The sequence below is a fragment of the Lactuca sativa genome, chromosome 8 (assembly GCF_002870075.4).
Source record: "Lactuca sativa cultivar Salinas chromosome 8, Lsat_Salinas_v11, whole genome shotgun sequence".
Lineage (NCBI taxonomy): Eukaryota > Viridiplantae > Streptophyta > Magnoliopsida > Asterales > Asteraceae > Lactuca > Lactuca sativa.
Genome location: NC_056630.2, coordinates 143,105,784 through 143,125,268, shown reverse-complemented (window position 1 = coordinate 143,125,268; position 19,485 = coordinate 143,105,784). Strand labels below are relative to the sequence as shown.

At 36.2% G+C, this 19,485-nt stretch overlaps 1 protein-coding gene across 1 annotated transcript; it reads left to right on the top strand.

The window, feature by feature from the left end:
- Positions 1-2,750: 2,750 nt before the first annotated feature.
- Positions 2,751-12,687, top strand: LOC111910884 (myosin-11). The gene is made up of 13 exons (XM_052766238.1): positions 2,751-3,195; positions 3,354-3,852; positions 4,675-4,787; positions 4,917-5,007; positions 5,401-5,652; positions 5,743-5,949; positions 6,050-6,175; positions 11,464-11,534; positions 11,629-11,728; positions 11,815-11,871; positions 11,967-12,104; positions 12,185-12,261; positions 12,371-12,687. Exons 2-13 carry the CDS (start codon positions 3,682-3,684, stop codon positions 12,495-12,497), a joined length of 1,530 nt encoding a protein of 509 aa, XP_052622198.1. The 5' UTR covers positions 2,751-3,195; positions 3,354-3,681; the 3' UTR covers positions 12,498-12,687.
- The last annotated feature ends 6,798 nt before the right edge of the window (positions 12,688-19,485 follow it).

Below are 19,485 nucleotides of genomic sequence, written 5' to 3'. Positions count from 1 at the left end.
GGTTGTGATTAAGGTCCCTCTTAAGCATAAAGTTCCATTCAGAACTTAAATTAGGCATTTATAGCCTTTATAGCCATGCATGCACGTAAAGTTTGCAACTTTACGTGATAAGAATGCCCTAGAAGTTTGGATCTATGAGTTGGAGCCATTGCATGGCTCAAATCTAGTATGTATGGAAAAAGGACTGAATGGACTCGGCCAGTCGCAAGGTTGACTCGGCGAGTCACATGAAGATGGCCGTGAACTCGATGAGTTGGATGAACAACTCGGCGAGTCCGATGAAGTTTGCCATAAACTCAACGAGTTGAAGAACAACCTGGCGAGTCGGATGAGTTTTCTCTTGGATATGTATGAGTGTGTATTCGTCGAGTTGCAAGGAGGGAACTCGACGGGTGGCCTTAAAGTTTGATCGAAAATCAAAGGAACTCGACGAGTCACTCCGATGACTCGGCGAGTTGGAATGTACTTCAAGGAACTTGGCGAGTAGCCAAGGGTACTCGGCGAGTTAAGGTCAACATGGACTGTTGACCTTGACTGAGGACTTTGACTTTGACCAGGGGTTGACTAGTGGGTTATGGAGTACCTTATAAGGTTAAGGACTTATGAGTATGATGTACTATGATAATAGGTGGTGGGGCTTGTGTCAAGTGATCCGAGAGTTGGAGTTTACCCTTCGTGTCGACATCTGCAAGGTGAGTTATCCTCACTATATCGATAGGGTCTACGACACCAAGGCCGACCCTTTAGTTGTTATTGTTATGGTATGCTACATGTGGTTATGATCTGTTAGATCGGAATCAGGGTAGACAGTATGTTATGCTCTTATGATCCGCAGGGATTGGTATGTTAGTGACCTGCTAGGTCGGTACTCTAGTTACAGGAGAATTCTATGATTGATGATCAGTGTGACAGATGTGTTTGATGTTTATATATGCCTGTATATGATAGTATGCGCACATGGTTATTTTCTCGTGGTTGGGTTGAGGCGGTCCTGCTTTGTGCTGAAGGCCAACATACACTATGAGCGGTCCGGGGAGACTGTAGGCCCATGTAGCGGACCAGTCATGCTGAAGGCTCGGGATAGATTCAGACATACTATAGGCCCGGTCGGGCGATCCAGTCAGGCCGATGGCCCAGTATGCATGTTGATTGATTGATTATTACTGATATGGTATTGTCAGTGTGGTATTGGTATTTTGGGGGTAGCTCACTAAGCCCTCAGGCTTACAGTTTTCAGTTTATTGTTTCAGGTACTTCAGGAGATCATGGAAAGGCGAAGGTGTGACCGTACCGCTCCTCATCCTTATGTTATGATTTTTGGGACACTCTGATGGAAAATGATTTGAAAACATTTTGTAAACAATGCTATTTGGTTTTTATTTATGTTTGAAAAAGTTTAAATTTGGCGTAAAATTTATGGATGATACAATCTAAGCTAATTGATGTTGGAGGCAACTGATCATCACCTCCATAATGGCCGATCCTATTTTGGATACTAACAACCTCAACTCCGTTTCTCTCACCTGCTACTCGAGATTCTCAATTATGATAGGCTGATACTATACGAGAGAACGAGTCTCCTCCAGATGATCATAAGCATGAAGGATCCTCATCTTGTAGTAATCTCTCTTTTGCTCTAACCCCCTAAATCTACTAGCTAACATCCTGAACTCCCTCCATTACGAGTTGCAATCCTCCTCCACTCGATGTATGCGATCCTCGTGTCGTGCAACATGCGAGACTAACACTAAGATCGCTCGATTAGTGGGATCCTCTAGGATGGAATCCCGTCGGCGCTTGGGACGACTCTCCAACTTCATAAAAACCAATATTATCCTCATGGATCCACTCATCCACATGGGGTGTCCATTTGTGGGTGAGGCGGGGTTTCTTCGATGGATTTGGGGATGATGGAGGTGAGGTTGCCCTCTTGTGGGAAGGGATATGAATCGATTTTCTGGGGGTGGTAATAATCATGCATCCTGGGGTATGAATACTGAGAGGGGATGGAGAAGGTGGGGCAACAGTCCCTAGGGATGAATCTGACTCATTAGGGTCCTCCTCATGAGTATTCTGGTGGGAAAACGAATCTGGATAGGGTGAACTATCTACAGGTACTCCACCGATCTCATCGCCAGGTTGTTCCTCCTCATTGGGTTCTTCCTCATCTTCGAATGGATCCTCGTCAGCTGATACTGGAGTAGGCGGTAGGGGCATTACTGGATCGTAATCGTTCTCAGTCTCAGGCATACATAACACCACCTAATCGTCCTCCGGATATGGATTCGACACCCAGTCCCATACGTCCTCCATATAGAAAATTATATTATTACTATTAAGTAATTCCATAAATATAGGACATGTTTGACACAAAACTTTTGAGTAGTTTTAGCTTTTAGATTCTAGGAAAAAACTCGAAAAGGGAAAAACTTTGTTGACAGTAGGAACTTTTAATCTTTTTATTTTAATAAAATATGCCCCACTCAAAAAGCTACTTCAAATAGCTTATATATGTGAGCTTTTAACTGATTTTACTAACTTAAAAGCTAACAACTATTTTTGTAAAACATTTATATATTGAAACTACAACTTTTAGTTTTCAATTAGTAGTTTTTGGGGTACAACCTTCTAAGTAGTTTTGTCAAGCATGCACATGATATACATTTTAAATGATAAGATAGATAAGTGGCTTTTATAGATTTTTAAGATAGACAAGAATACTTTGTTAAAAAAATTTGAAAAAAAAAACTTAAAAGAAATTAATTATTTAGAATAGTTATAAAAGGATTTTATAAAATCAAACAGTGAAAATAAGATATAGTGAAGTGATCTCAATTCTCAGAGACATAAGCGGCGTCATCTTGGGAAGTTGTTGCTGATCGCGACATAACGACCTCGCCGGACGTCTTCTGAACTTTGATTTCTTTGCCGGCAAAAAAGAATTCGACTTTCCAAAGCTTCACCGGAGAGTTAATGTGTTTTGATTTTTAATTCTCTCACTGAAGAAGGAATCAGGGAGTATCTCAAAATCAAGGCGTCCCTCTTCCATTAATTCGAACTGAGAGTCATCTTCAAAATCCAAAATCGTCCTCCTTCCAAAGCCGACGTCTTGCACTTTCGAAAATGAAAATCTCTCTGGAATTTGATTCTAAAAGGGGTTTCTTCCCCGACTTACAAAAATCGTATCAACCCCAGGTATTTAGTTTTGATACACTCAGTCTGCCATAGTGCCATACATAATACCTATTAGATATTACCATTAACTTGGACTGTATATATTATTGTTCTATTAAATATACTCAATCGATTGATATGTTTGAATCCTGAAGAAATGAGAATGGATGATCATGCAGACTGATTTGGAAGAAGCAAAAGGACATGAAATTCTGAATTTACACAACTCCCTGCAAGCAATACATGCTAAAGTTAATGAAACAAATGCATTGCTTACCAAGGAACGTGAAACTGCACATATACGTTGCTTTGCTCATCTTCAACAGATACAGACTGCAAGGGAAAAGGGTGCACTCCAAGAAGCAAAGGATAAGCTTCAAGCGCAAGTGGAAGACCTCACTTTGGATTTACAGTTGCAAAAGCGCTTGAAGGTAATGTGAACTAAATTAAATTTGAGTGATTAAATATCTGTGGCGTTAAATATTAGGATGAATATGAGAAGGGATAATGATGCAGACTGAGTTGGAAGAAGCAAATGGACAGGAAATTCTGGAATTACAAAACTCCCTGCAAGCCATGCAGGCTAAAGTTAATGTAACAAATGCATTGCTTACCATGGATCGAGAATCTTCACAGGAAAAGATTGACAAATTAAGTGAAACAGTGGAAGAATTGAAGGTAATGTTGACATTAATGCACCCAACTCTATAAAGTTAAATGGAATTCCATTGAACTAAAAGTATATATATATATATATATATATATATATATATATATATATATATATATATATATATATATATATATATATATATATATATATATATATATATATATATATATATATATATATATATATATATATATATAGGGTACAGTGAATATACCTAATAACTTTATATAAGCTTAGGTACCTAACCACATCATACTACGTAATTTTGCATCATATTTGCATTGTAATCACCCAAAGTTCTTAAAATTCAACCTCATAACTCAATTGCTTCCAAAATCTTTGGACTTTCACTATTATCTTCCTTCAAATGAGGTCTTTCTGTCGAAGACCCCCTGGTGGGCTTTATATACTACCGTTACAAATCAATGGTGTAGGAGGAATATAATGGTGAATGTCTGAAAATCTTGGAAGTAAATCAAGTTAAGGGTTGAAGTTTAAGAACCTTAGACGATTGCAATGGAAATATAATGCAAAACAATATAGTATAATGTGGTTAGGTACCTAAGCTTATATAAGGTTGTTAGGTATATTCACTTTACCTATATATATATATATATATATATATATATATATATATATATATATATATATATATATATATATATATATATATATATTGTTTTTTTATTAATCATTTTCCCATTCAAAAGTTCAATGGGCATCGTAACTCCAAATCCATTGTAAATCCACTGGAATTCCACGTGGTTCAATCATGCATTGAATCTACTAATTAATAAGCCTCACCTTACATAATTGTTGGCCTGTAGACTTTGTTAGAATCAGAGAGAAACCTAAAAGAAGAAAAATTAAGTGAAAGTAAGCAGCAGAAGTTGGAAGAAACTGAAAAAAGGGCGAATCAACTTCAGGAATCTATGAATAGGTGTGTTACACTACTTTCATCATAATGAGATTACTTTTTATTTGTCTTTCTTTGAATGCACAACAAGTCTAAAAGCAAATCAAGTCTTATTACTTAAATTTGATGTATCCTTGTCCTTATGCTTGCTAGGCTTGAGGAGAAGCTCATCAACATAGAATTGGAAAATAAGGTTCTTCGTCAACAGGCCTTATTAATGGCATCGCAGTTGAAGTCAATTTTGGTACTCATAAAGATACTCCATTTTCGTCTTACATATAAAGTCTAATACTAAAAAAATGGAACAATAACAGAAGATCAAAAGTACAAAAACTCGTATGATCAGAAGTCCAAGTTTTTCAAAAATTGGATTAGGGTTTACTTGTAATTTCAAAATTATATAGTGCTATATACGTGACTTTGTAGTCGACAAAGAATGGAAGTAAATAAAACACAAAGTGTTTAAATTCACAAGGAAGAAAGTTTAGTAATTTCAAGATATATTATATACCTCAAAGACATATACCCATTTATTTTTATAAGGGGATCAAATTATGCCCATTTGAAGATGGGTCTCTTTCTGCGCCTTTTGAATTGAGTTAACTCATGTTCTTATGTCTCTTTTAAAATGTTACAGGATCTTCATAGCACTTCAATGCAGTTGAAGGTCGCTGATATGGAGGAAAGACCACAGAAGTCACTTTATGAGAAACAACAGGAATATCAAGATTTACTCATCCGATGCATCACCCAACACCTTGGATTCTCAAAAGGGCGTCCAGTCGCTGCTTGCATCATATACAAATGTTTGAGACAATGGCAATCTTTTGAAGTAGAAAAAACCAGTTTTTTTGATCGTATAATTCATACCATAGGCCAATCAATCGAGGTATGAATTGTTAAAATATTTATAATATTCATGAGGTACACCTACATCTCATTATTATATTTAATAACATATGCTTTCTTTTGATTGAAGATACAAGGTAACAATAACCATGTCCTAGCCTATTGGTTATCTAATGTATCAACATTGCTCTTGTTGTTCATGTTGGAGCAAGCTGAAGCCAATTGCCCAGCTTTCCTGTTCAAGCAGAAATTAACAGTATATGTTGAAAAAATATATGGGATGATACGTGACAACTTAAAGAAACAGATTTCTTCCTTGCTTAAATTGTGCATTCAGGTACTTTACTTTACTTACTGTCTATATAAATTATTTTTCATTTTTGTTTTAAATTAAATCCCATTGAAACTTCTTAACATGTTATTTGCAAATGTTCCAGGCACCAAGAGATTTTGAACCAGAGTTCCTAAATGAAACAAATGATTCTCAGGATATTCTCATTGATCATTGGCAAGGGATCCAAAACAACCTTGATAGCTTCCTAAACATATTGAAATCTTACTATGTAAGTGCACTATTCCTCACATCTTGTTTCTCATTTATCATGTTTTCTTTAGTATTAGATATCCATTCAACATATAGAAGCTATAAGTGCATTCATTTCAATTAGGGTCAAATGCAAGAAGATGTGAAGCAGCAATATATTTTCATTGAATTGATTATTATAGCACACTATTTAATTCCTTTGTGTTACTTTTAAGCATTGAATTTAAAAGCATCTATATAGCATCATACTTTGAGAAAATTACCTAATTATAGCAATATCTTCCAAATAGAAAGCTAATTTTGATGCTATAATCAAATAGATTTTTCAAAGTATAATGTCCCAATAAGGAAAAGATTGAAAGTGGAATGCTATAATTGAGTATTTTTTCAAAGTACTAAGCCTTAATAAGATTCATTTTGAAAGTACCATTCTTTAATAGAAATAAATAATACGTTCCTATAATGCACAAATAAATGAAAGTAGGTTTTGCTGTTTCTTGTATTTAGCTCTTACTATTATGCCATGAACTTTGTTGGTGCTTTTTTATTATCAATCTTATTTAAGTGTAATAGGATTAATTTGTTGACCAAAAATGATCTTGATAAATATTAAACAAGTAAGAGAGGTGTGGAGTGCATACTTATTTAAGTTTGATCAAGTTTTCAAAGTACACTGTCATTTAGGGGCGAAGCCCCTGAACAAACAGGGGTTCGGGGGCAGCGTCCCTGGGAGCGGGGTCCAAGGAGCGGTAGCCCCTGGCGGGGTCCAAGGGGTAGAGCCGCTGGCCGGGATCGAACTGCCAGGTCAACGCGAATTTTTTTTTATGTGTTATGTTGCTATATAAAAGTGAATTAGAAATTCGGCTTTTTGGGAACTGACCTAGTTTTTGGTGGTTTGTGACAGTTAAAACTGTCATATGACAGTTTTCAGACAGAGATCATACATCAATTTTTGGTCTCCTTTTCTGGTACATACGAAATCATATCATAAAAACACTCTCTGTTCTTGTCTCTCTGAGTCTTACCCGATTAAAGAAGATTGGGAGTACCACCCAAATACTTTACTCTGAAAGTGCTCAACACGATTCTCAGAATTTCCAAGTCTTTCTATACCCCAAATTTTCTAACAAACCTGTGCCACTGTCACAACTATATTACCTTGTCAGGTCTAATCGAAGCTATAAGAGTATTGGATTTAAGAAAGTGAGAGTATTCTTCTTAGGGTGAGACTGAGAAGGAACTGCAAAAGAAAGAAAGTTAAGTTGGAATAAGCTTGTTTTTTTAGTAACTGAGTTTAAATACTGAAGAAAAGAAACAAATATTCCAAATTATTGGGGTTTCTTAAGAAGCATCAGACTAACAACTACTGCCTACTCCTAAGCAAGAAGCATGCTTGTGACATTTGCACACTGCTCTTGCAAGGTGTGAACATGACAACCCCCTAACTGAAATATTTTTGATGAACTTGTCGTGCATTTCTTGAGCGTTTTCCATGTAGCATCATTTGTTGAAAGTCTTTAACATTCGGTTAAACTTTCTTTGACAATTCCAATGAGTGTCTAATATTGTCTTTGATGATAATTGAGCCATATTCTTATTGAAAGAGAGACGATACAAGTAATCTAGATGGAACAAGAAACATGTGGGCTAACAACATATAGGCTAACATTTGATTCCATGGCCATATCACCATCTTCTGTTGACAAATGTAACTTTGTATAAGCAACCAACTGTTTCACCTAATTTCTTATTTAGAAGGTACTCAAAAAAGACTTAGTAAATGAGAGAACCCCGGAAGCTTAAGTGTATGAGAAACTTTCCAAATTTATCCTCATCCAAAATGGTCCATTGAACTTACTTCGCTTTTGACAAGCTCTTTTAAAAACAAATTATGTTTGACAGACTAGCTGAAAAGTTAGTCGATAAAAATGATGTTTGGTAAAAACTAGCCGGTAAGCTAATAGGAAATGTTAATGACATAAAGGGGTATGTAGAGACATCATTCAATATTATAAGACAAATACGAAATACATTTCATTAAATTAAAGTAAGCACTAAATAACTTTTCTCCCGATTGTTTATGTTTAAGTGAAAGTTCTTGCATCTGATATCATATTTGCTACATTGTCATAAATTTCTTGCATCTCACTGAGTGACCCTCAATGTTATCATAACTCGATATATCTTTATGCAAAAATAAAACTTAAACAAGCATAAAAGGCATGGACAACATTTTAAATAATGAATTTAAAATAGTTACTTTTTTTTACTACAAAGTTGTACAAAGGTGAAAGTAACTTAAATTAATTAATGTGCCAAAGTTACAGAAAAATAGCAGTAAATAAAAATCCATTATGGGTGAGGTGAGGCCGAGAGCCACGAAATTGATAAAAAAAATTACTAGATTAAAATTACATGTTGTTTACTGATTTATTGCTAATTACTATTATTTATTAACAAATGGTATATTTGGGATATTTTTTTTTTTAAATTTCATAAGGTTGTTAGAATGCTAGTAGTGTTTTAGAAAGCTAGCTTATAAACTGTTTAACACTTAGAGCATATTTTTCTTTGAGCTTTTTATTAGCTTATTTTGTTATAATATTGGTTATATATTTTGCTAAATTAATTGATTTACAACTTAGGTAATCCATTTGATCAACCTAGCTCTAGTCCCTAGTGGACCATCTCACTCACGACTTTTGCAACATTTATATATAAAGAAACCAAACCGAACTTTAAAAAATTCTTTTTTTTAAAAGAAACCAAATTGTCTATTTTTTAAAAGGTTTTTTTTTTGTTATGGTTTCGGTTATTTTGCACACCTCTACATTGTTTTTTGCACACCTCTACATTGTTTGACCCTAAATCGTTAAACATTTAGAAACAGTTTCAATTCTTGCAAGCCAAATGCACATTTTGTGAGTAATTTGATAAAAAAATGACAAAGCCTTAATATTCAAAAGTTTTTTTTGAACATGATCCAATTAATGTTATTATTCAAATGTCAACTAACACAAATTTATGAAGGTAAGAGCAAAATATTAGATTCAAATTGGCTTAGAAGGTAGAGGGAGCATTAGACTAAAGCGCATAACTTAATACTCATAATGACTATTATTAGTCAAATTGCAGTTTTATGAATATCTCTAGGACGTATTCATATATACTTGGTGGTATGTCACTCGTAATTCAATTTTGATAAAAGTAAGTAGCTCCATGGTTGTTGAGATTATGACACATTAATTAGCAATCACACGTCAACATTGTAAATAGAAAGTTAGTTACAGTTTGTTACAAGTAGTTAGAAATTAGCTGTTAGTTGTAATGTTATAGCAACGTACTTTGTAACTATATATAAAAAGTTAGTTGGGAATAAACAGATTAAGAGATCTTATTACAACAATCTCTCTCTCTATCAATTCTCTGTCTACATTTTTTAGTCTGTTCATGCGTTTGAATGGTATTCGATTTTAATCGTTTCCGCATTTCTACTTGATTTCTTCTACAATATGAATACAAATCCTATTATCGATCCTAGTTCCAATTCTTCTAGTAATACTTTGTCCAAAAAGAGTAAAACTAACATGTTTTTGGTATCTACTCATCTGAATGGAAATGAAAACTATTCTAGATTCAGATAACATTAGGAGAGAATAAAAAACTTGGTGTCATTGATGGTACCATGAAGTAGGGATGTGCGTTTGGACAGAATACTTGAACCAAAACTGAAACACGGACCGACCCGAATTAGGACCGAATAAGTTATTTGGGTCGGTTCTCAGGTATCTATTTTGCCCAATTCGGGTTATTCGGTCCGGGTTACCCAAATAAAGGTTTAATCGGGCCAAAATGACCGTCCCGGAAAATGAAGTCACTTGAACCGAATAACCCAAATAAACCGAAATGGCCCGAATAACCCAAATAAGGAAATTCTATATCTAGTTCAAGAAAAAAAAATACTAAATTAACTGAAGGAGAAACTCTTCAATTCAACACAAAAATATAATTACAATAGGAGGAGAAACTCTGAGACTCAACTGTACAAAAAAACAACCATCTCATTAACACTCTCACTCTAAGTGTTATACTATCTATTTCTCTCTGTGGGATGTTTTATAACTGAAGATGAAGCCTCTATTTATATCTGTGGTAGTCACCATTTCTCCAACATCCATTTAATGTGTTCATCCTAGCTGGGTTGATGCACCGGGTTTTATACTCATGTGAAGCGTGAGGTTGAGAGTTCGATTCCATTAAACTACCTCTTGTGGTACCACATGTGGGGAATTTTTCCCTGAAAATCCCTATGGGGGCCGGGTTTGCCTTGTAAAGGAGCTTGAACCCGAGGTGCTCGTTGAAATATTACGAGTAGGCTTCCACTTAATTCGTTTGCCGCTTCTACAAAAAAATAAAAATAAAAATAAAAAAGATAATGTGTTCATCATAGGATAGGAAGAAAAGCTTGTCACCCTAGGAAGAAAATGTTTCCATGGAAAATGGTGGGCTTCTAGATGGAGGTTGGAAGTCAACAAATCTCCCCCTCTCGTCTCCGTCCAACAATCCTCATCCCAACTATGTTGGTACATAATTTGTTTTTCTCTTCTGTCACCACCTTAGTCAACATATATGCAGATTGTCATTTGTGTTGATCTTTGATAACTTCAACTCTCATTCCTTGATTGCTTCTCTAAACCAGTGATAACGGATATCAATGTGTTTTGTGTGGGAATGGTACATCGAGTTCTTGCTCAGATCCATAGGTCCGTAACACTCTGACTATCGCAATTAATAATATACTCTCTTTGCGGAAAGCCTAATAGGCAAGATGCACTTTGATGACATCCATCAAAGTGCATATTGAGGGGAGGATGTTGAGATTATGACACATTAGCAATCACACGTTAGCATTGTAAATAGAAAGTTAGTTACAGTTGGTTACAAGTGAGCTGTTAGCTGTAATGTTATAGCAACTTAGTTTTTAAATATATATATATAAAGAGTTAGTTGGGAATAACAATATCTCTCTCTACATTTCTTACTCTGTTTATATGTTTGAACATATCCTCAGAAGTTGGATTTGGAAATCTATCATTGATCGTTACAACATTAAGTGCTCTACAATAACAGCAAAAACACCATGAACCATCTTTCTTTTTAACTATAACAAAACTTGCTATGAAAAAGGACTAGTGCTAGATATTATAATCTCCAATTTTAACAAGTCATGAAATTGTTTTTCAATTTTAGCCTATTTTCCATATAAAAAAAAAAGATTCATCTCCTTCACATATTTTGTCCTTGTAGGTGCCATCATTTTTGGTTCGGAAAATCTTCACGCAAAATTTTTCTTACATCAATGCACGATTATTCAACAGGTTATGAGACAAGAAGATTTCCGTGCATGCTTATTTATTTACACGAGGCAACTTTTTTCATTTTATTTTTTTATTTTCTAATCTATGCTTGCAGTGTTCTGTTGAGACGAGAATGCACAACTTTCAGTAACGGAGAATATGTGAAGGCAGGGTTGTCTAAACTGTACCATTGGTGTTACAAAGAAACTGAAGAGGTAGCCTTTTCTTTCTCTTTCTCTTTCTTTCTTTCTTGCATGTTATTTCTATCTTCTTTATTTGATTTTTGGAAATCAAATTTTAGTATGTGGGATCAGCTTGGGATGAACTTAAGCACATAAGACAAGCTGTTGGGTTCCTGGTATTTCAACTTATGTTCTTAATAGTTTATAGAATTATCTAATTGTTATCAATTCTTTGTTCAGTCAACCTTTGATTTTTATTTATTGGGTTTAGGTTATACATCAAAAGCCAAAGAAGACACTAGATGAAATAAGTCATGTAATGTGCCCGATTCTTAACAGACAACAGCTATACAGAATTAGTACTCGGTATTCGGATGACAAATATGTCACTCATAGCCTTTCTCCAGATGTATGTTTTAATTTACACAAATTTAATATATTTATCAATATTGTTAACTATTAATCTCATCTCATTTCTGTGCAATTCAGGTAATTCAGAACATGAGAATGCTCATGGATTCAGATAATTCCGAGAGCAGCTCATTCTTGCTGGATGATGACTCAAGGTTGACGTATCAGAAAAAACTTCATATTGTTTTCTATTTTTGGCATTTTTTTTCTCTTAATATGAATTTGTATATATCTAAGCAAACATTTCCATGTTTTGTGATACAGCATACCATTCTCTGTTGATGATCTCTCCAAATCAATGGATGAGATGAATATAGAAGATGTGGAGCCCCCACCACTTATTTCTGATAATTCAGGTTTCAGTTTCTTAAAGGGGCGACATGAATCATGAATCATATGATCATTTGGATTTTTGGTTTAATTTTTATTGCTTTTTGCTCACTCGTGTTCATGATTATGGTTCACTTATCTTGAAGTTGACCTTGATGGGATTGGGTAGTGTGACTCAACATTAGATTGAAGATGTGTGGGTTTGACCTATTTACTTAGTAATTAATAGATTAATTTTAGTAATATGAGTTATTTTTTAATTTTCAATTTATCAAATTGATGAGATCGGAAAATTTAGTTAAAAATGAAACAAGTCGGAATGGAATAAACTGCTAGAAAGAAACTCAGAGGGTGTATTTTAATGCATATATATATATATATATATATATATATATATATATATATATATATATATATATATATATATATATATATATATATATATATATATATTTACTATTTTATTCATAGATTTATATAGTTATTATGATATTTGTTATATAATATAGTCATAATTTATAATCTTATTTTACACACTATAAATTTATTATTATTATTATTATTATTATTATTATTATTATTTTGAAAAAATGACAAAAAAAATATTTACAAGCTAAGTTAAAGTGCTAACCTACAGTTTTGCCACTTCAATGATGTTGGGAATATTTGGTTTACCTGATAAACCAAATCGAATAACCCAAAACCAATTAAACCAAACTTTATTAGATTTGGTTACTATCGGTTTAAAAAGTCATAAAATCAATTAAACCAAACCGAATAAACATAACACCCATCCCCTTATTTATTTTGGAGATTCATTATGTACGTGTAACTTATTAAAGTCAAACAAGAAGATATTAGCTGTGGCTGCTTGCTGCTTTTTTTTTCTTAAGTCTTAACTTTTTATTTAGAGTATCTCTAATGGTAAACCAATATCATAGGTAAAAAAAATATAGTCACATTACTATTTTAGTAATATTGGCCTCTAATTAAATCGTTTCTCCAATGGTTCAACTCTTTTATGATTTCTCTATTAATTTAACTACTTTGCCATTATCTATCTACTACGTTATATAAAACCCCTACATTTAACTAATCGTTTTTAAACACGTCGTATTTTAATATAAACATTCACTCGCATACAAACGATTCACATATTACTATAATATATATATATATATATATATATATATATATATATATATATATATATATATATATATATATATATATATATATATATATGTATTTTAATATAAACATTCACTCGCATACAAACGATTCACATATTACTATAATATATATATATATATATATATATATATATATATATATATATATATTATATAATTGGTTATCTATAAACTTTAGATAGATAATAAATACTTAAAACTAAATCAAGGAGATAAAATAAGATATTATTAAAGAGAAAGGGGTTGAGTGTCCCGCTTTTGGATCTCTGATGAACACCCTTTTCTTCGCCTACCTGCCCATCATCTACCACCAACCATGTCCTCTTCTATTACTGACTGCCACCTTATATTTGTTGTCCTACGTCTCTCCATTACATGTGACCACCTCCTCTCTGACAATAACTCCTCCGTCTCAGATCTTATATGTGCCTCCATTTGCTCACCCGCCTCTATCACCACCCTCATCGGATCTTCTTATCTGCCTTTATGGTAGAGCATTTAACAGATTTTCCGCCTCTCGATCTGTACATCATTTTGTTTTGATCTTTTAGGTTTTGATTTTGATTTGAAATTTTAGCTTTTGGATTTTGATTTAATTTTTTTTAGAACTGAAAACAAAATAATGTGATTACGATCGAGGGTGGGTCAAGTAAAAGTGATTTTGTGTGTGTGAGAGAGGGGCCCGCCGGTTAACAATAAAATAAAAAGAGGGGCAATGTGGTCTTTTCACATTGTATTTAACAAAAAAGTAATGATGTTAGTTATAAGGACCATTTATCTGCAATGTTTGCTCCATAGAGACCATTCATACAAAAAAAAAATTATAAGGACCATTTTACGGATATAATGAAAACCATAAGGACCATTTGTGAAATTTTGTCTTTATTGAAAATAACAATAATAGTTCTAAAATCTAGAAACTAAAAAATAGATTAAGACAAAACATGGACAATTTGGTCTTTTTCATGTGTACTTAGACCATCTTCAACCTTTAATATTATTTTTTTACACTATACTTATAATTATAGTGTAAAATATAGTGTAATCACTGAAGTCCTCCAATCCATTACATTATATTTAACACTAAAAAAAAATATTCTAAGTATATTATTCTTTATTCAATATTATATTTAATGTTACACTAAAATCCTACAATATATATAATGTTACACTAAAATCCTAGAGTATATATAATGTTACACTAAAATCCAACATTATATATAATGTTAGGTATAGTGTAGGGTTGGAGCATTATAGTGTAATTTATAGTGTAAAACTGGTTTTTTAGTGTAGGGTTGGAGATGCCCTTAATAGACTTATGCATACGTTAACACACTGAGGGATCATTGTTGATAGATTTGCCAACTAGTTGATGTCAAATTTCAAAACTAGGACAAAACCTAGAGAAAGATGTATATGGAGAGACCAAAACTATAATTTACTCTATAAAATATGTAATATGAGTTGTTGTTTTTTTTTTGGTAAAACCTTAGAAAACCCAACACATTTTCATCAAATGCTTAAAAAAAAACAATATATTATTTTTTATACGTTAAAACCCTTATATTTTTCAAAATGTCTAACTTAAGGCTTTGAGTTCGGTAAACCCTAGATAACAAAAAAATGCTAGGTAATTGTTGCTCAACTGTTTGATTGTTACAATCCATTAGATTAAAATTTTTAAAAAATATATTGGTTTTGGTGTACTAAAAAAATAATATAGTGTTTTTTTTAATGCTTAGATGAAAATGAATTGAGTTTTTCTAAGGTCAAAAAGACTTAAATAAGATTTTCAGAAAATATAAAAGTTTTAATGCACTAAGAAATTATATAGTGTTTTTGTTTTTTAAGAAATACATGAAAATATGTTGGGCTTTTATAAGGTTCACCTTTTTTTTTTCTTTTTTTCGACTTTTATTTAAAGTTTTTGTAACACCAAGAATTTAAAAACAATTTTTCGCATTTTATAAAGGCAAAATTCATTTAATATTCATAAAAACATCATTGTTTGTAATTCATTTCATAACATATAAAAACCCCAAGATCGCATAATATAAAATCCCGTGTGTGTGCACTGATCAGGCCGGCGCCTTCCCGCGATCCTCACTAGTACCTGAAACAAATAACACCAACACTGTAAGCATAAAGCTTAGTGAGTTCCCCAAAATACCACATCAAACATATTAGCCACTCGAGGCTACAACTCTGTGGGTCCGTGCACCCATACTCTGTGAACCCTCAGGTTCTAACTCTGTAAACAAGCATAGCATAAATCACATAGAAGAATGCAGTGCAACACATAACATACATGGCATACAAATACTCTATCATATAACTCTGGTTACCTACTCAAGGTAAAGTATAGTGAGAAGACTCACCTCGCGTGTCTCGATATCTCACAACCCTGGGAATCCCTCGTGCCCGATTCTCCGAGCTCTAATCCTCCTATAACATTATATGTCCCTAGTTAACACTTTATATCTCTAATGTTGACTATCCCTAAGAAGACAACACAGGTCCACTCTGGTCAACGGTCAACTTTGACCGGACTCGGCGAGCGCTAGGGCGACTCGGCGAGTCTAGACGTCCTCACCAATTCTGTAAGATTCCCTTTCTACACGTCGAGTATCCCCCCTGACTCGACGAGTTCCTCCTGGAAGAATCGCGGGGCCACCCCGACTTAACTCGCCGAGTCTGAAGAACAACTCGGCGAGTCCCAGTTCGACTCAGACCACCTGTTAACCCTCTCTAACTCGCCCTGACTCACCGATCCAACCCATAACCCGGACAGGACCATTCTAAGGCAATCTTCAAGCTACTCGCCGAGTCTGTTCATCAGACTCGGCGAGTCCATGCCATGCAACCGCTCAAACTGCTTTCTAAGGTCAGATCTGCTCCGGCAATTCATAGGTCTGGCCTTCCTAGACTGGTTCATCACGTAAAGTCCTTATTTCGGTGCTCATAATACACCCCATGACTCATAATTGACGTTTTGACCTAAGGCATAAGGATTCCAATCGAAAACCTCCATTGATTCCCGAAAAACTCAGGCATGGGACACTCTGGACTTCCAAGGGTCCCAATATAGGGTTCCAATCGTTTGGGGGACTAAGGAAACACTCGATCTAGCCACAAAAGGGTTCAATAAACCCTAAATCCATATACACATCAACATAGAAGGGAACAACTCGAAAATATTACCTAAATAACGTTGCTCTGTGTCCCCAACCCTCAGAATATGGCTTCTCCTGTTGTTCCCTTAACCAAGCCTCCTCCTCCTTGCAAAATAACACTTCCAAGATCAATAATGGTCTTCTACTTTGCTCCAGATGCTCACAATCGTATTAGGGTTTCACTCAAAGGACTAGGGTGAACAACGACGGCCATAAGGCCCCTTATATATGTCCCAAACCTGGGAAGTTAGGGTTTCGCTAAACAGCGCGGACTCGCCGAGTCCATATCCGGACTCGCCGAGTCCAGTCGCGAACCCGCGACCAGATCCGCGATCCTACTCGGCGAGTCTGAGCTCCAACTCGCCGAGTCCCCTCTTAAAACACCCAAAATCATAAATATAACAATACTTGGAATTTCGGGCTGTTACAACTCTCCCCCACTAGGACTAGACTTCGCCCTCGAAGTCTCACTCTGAAAATAGCTCCAGATGTTGCTCCCGCATCTCACGCTCCGGCTCCCAGGTCATTTCCGATCCCTTCCGGTGCTGCCACTGAACTAACACTAGAGGTATCTCCTTATTCCTCAGAACCTTGATCTTCCGATCTCTGATGGCCACTGGTCTCTCGGCATAATTCAGGCTCGCATCCACCTGAATGTCCTCTAATGGAACTACTGTCGACTCATCAGCTATACACTTTCTCAATTGCGACACATGAAAAGTGTCGTGGATCTGTCTCAATTCCATTGGCAACTCCAAACGGTAGGCCACCCGTCCTACCCTCGCAATCACACGAAAAGGCCCAATATACCGGGGCCCCAACTTGCCCCTCTTCCTGAATCGAATCACTCCTTTCCAAGGAGAGACCTTCAGGAGTACGAAGTCGCCGACCTGAAACTCAAGCTCGGACCGGCGTCTGTCTGCATAACTTTTCTGTCGGCTCTGGGCGGTCAATAACCTCTGTCTAACCTGCTGAATCTGCTCTGTCGTCTGAAGCACGATCTCTGTACTGCCCATCACTCTCTGTCCCACCTCTCCCCAACAAATGGGGGTCCGACATCTCCTACCATACAACAGCTCAAAGGGCGGCATACCGATGCTCGAATGATGGCTGTTGTTGTAGGAAAACTCCGCCAAGGGCAAATACGCATCCCAGCTACCCCCAAAATCCAACACACACGCCCGAAGCATGTCTTCGAGCGTCTGAATCGTCCGCTCACTCTGACCGTCTGTCTGGGGATGATATGCGGTACTAAAATGCAATCTAGTACCCAACTCCTCATGAAATTTCTTCCAGAATCTGGAAGTGAAACGCACATCACGATCTGAAACAATCGAGATCGGCACCCCATGCCGAGATACTACTTCTCTCACATACACCTCCGCCAATTTCTCTGCTAAAGAACTCTCACTAATGGTAAGGAAGTGAGCGTTCTTCGTCAATCTGTCTACAATCACCCAAATTGCATCAACCCCTCTGGCAGTCCTTGGCAATTTGGTGATGAAATCCATAGTGATCTGTTCCCACTTCCACTCGGGAACCTCCAATGGATGCAACTTGCCATGCGGTCTCTGGTGCTCGGCCTTAACCCTACGGCAGGTCAAGCACCTCTCGACAAACCACGCGACGTCCCTCTTCATGCAGGGCCACCAATATTCTCTCCTCAAATCCAAATACATCTTTGTAGCCCCGGGATGGATCGAGAATTTCGATCGATGTGCCTCCTCCATCAAAGTAGTACGCGTACCGCTCACAAACGGTACCCAAATCCGACCCTGGAAGGTCATCAACCCTCGAACATCCGTAACGAACTCTAAAACCAAACCAACGACCCGTTCTCTCTTCTGCATCTCCAGTTGCATAGCCTCCGATTGTGCCCCACGAATGGCATCCAGTACTGGAGCTATCACGGTCAACCTCAAACATACATTTCGTAGTGGAGTGCTCTCCCCCTTACGGCTCAACGCATCTGCTACCACATTAGCTTTGCCCGGGTGGTACAGGATCTCGCAATCATAATCTTTGACCACATCCAACCACCTCCTCTGATGCATGTTTAGGTTGGGCTGGTCCATCAAGTACTTCAAACTCTTATGGTCCGTGTATATCGTGCAACGAACCCCATACAAGTAATGACGCCAAATCTTGAGGGCGAACACTACCGCCCCCAGCTCTAGATCATGCGTGGGATATCTCGCCTCGTGAGGCTTCAGCTGCCTCGATGCATATGCTATTACATGCCCTCTTTGCATCAGAACTGCACCCAACCCCGAAATAGATGCATCACAATAAACTACAAAATCCTCCATCCCTTCCGGGAGAGCTAACACCGGGGCTTCGCACAATCTCTGGGGAAGTGTCTCAAAAGAGGTCTGCTGCTCGGGTCCCCATGAGAATGCAACCCCCTTTCGGGTCAATCTAGTGAGTGGCACTGCAATTCTGGAGAAGTCCTTAATAAATCTCCGATAATACCCTGCCAACCCAAGGAAACTCCTGATCTCAGAGGGTGACTTCGGCACCTCCCAACTCATCACCGCCTCAACCTTGGCTGGATCGACCAATATCCCTTCCTGATTAACAAGATGTCCTAGGAATTGGACCTCCCGCAACCAGAAGTCACACTTGGAGAACTTTGCATAAAGCTTCTCCGATCTCAAAACCCCAAGGACCTCCCTCAAATGCT

What these genes read in the sequence shown, in the direction of transcription:
- LOC111910884 (XM_052766238.1), top strand. Translation starts at nt 3,682, where the DNA reads ATGATGCAGACTGAGTTGGAAGAAGCAAATGGACAGGAAATTCTGGAA. An exon ending in AATGCACGATTATTCAACAG is followed by an intron (nt 11,535 to 11,628) that starts GTTATGAGACAA and finishes CTATGCTTGCAG; the next exon opens with TGTTCTGTTGAGACGAGAAT. An exon ending in TTGCTGGATGATGACTCAAG is followed by an intron (nt 12,262 to 12,370) that starts GTTGACGTATCA and finishes TTTGTGATACAG; the next exon opens with CATACCATTCTCTGTTGATG.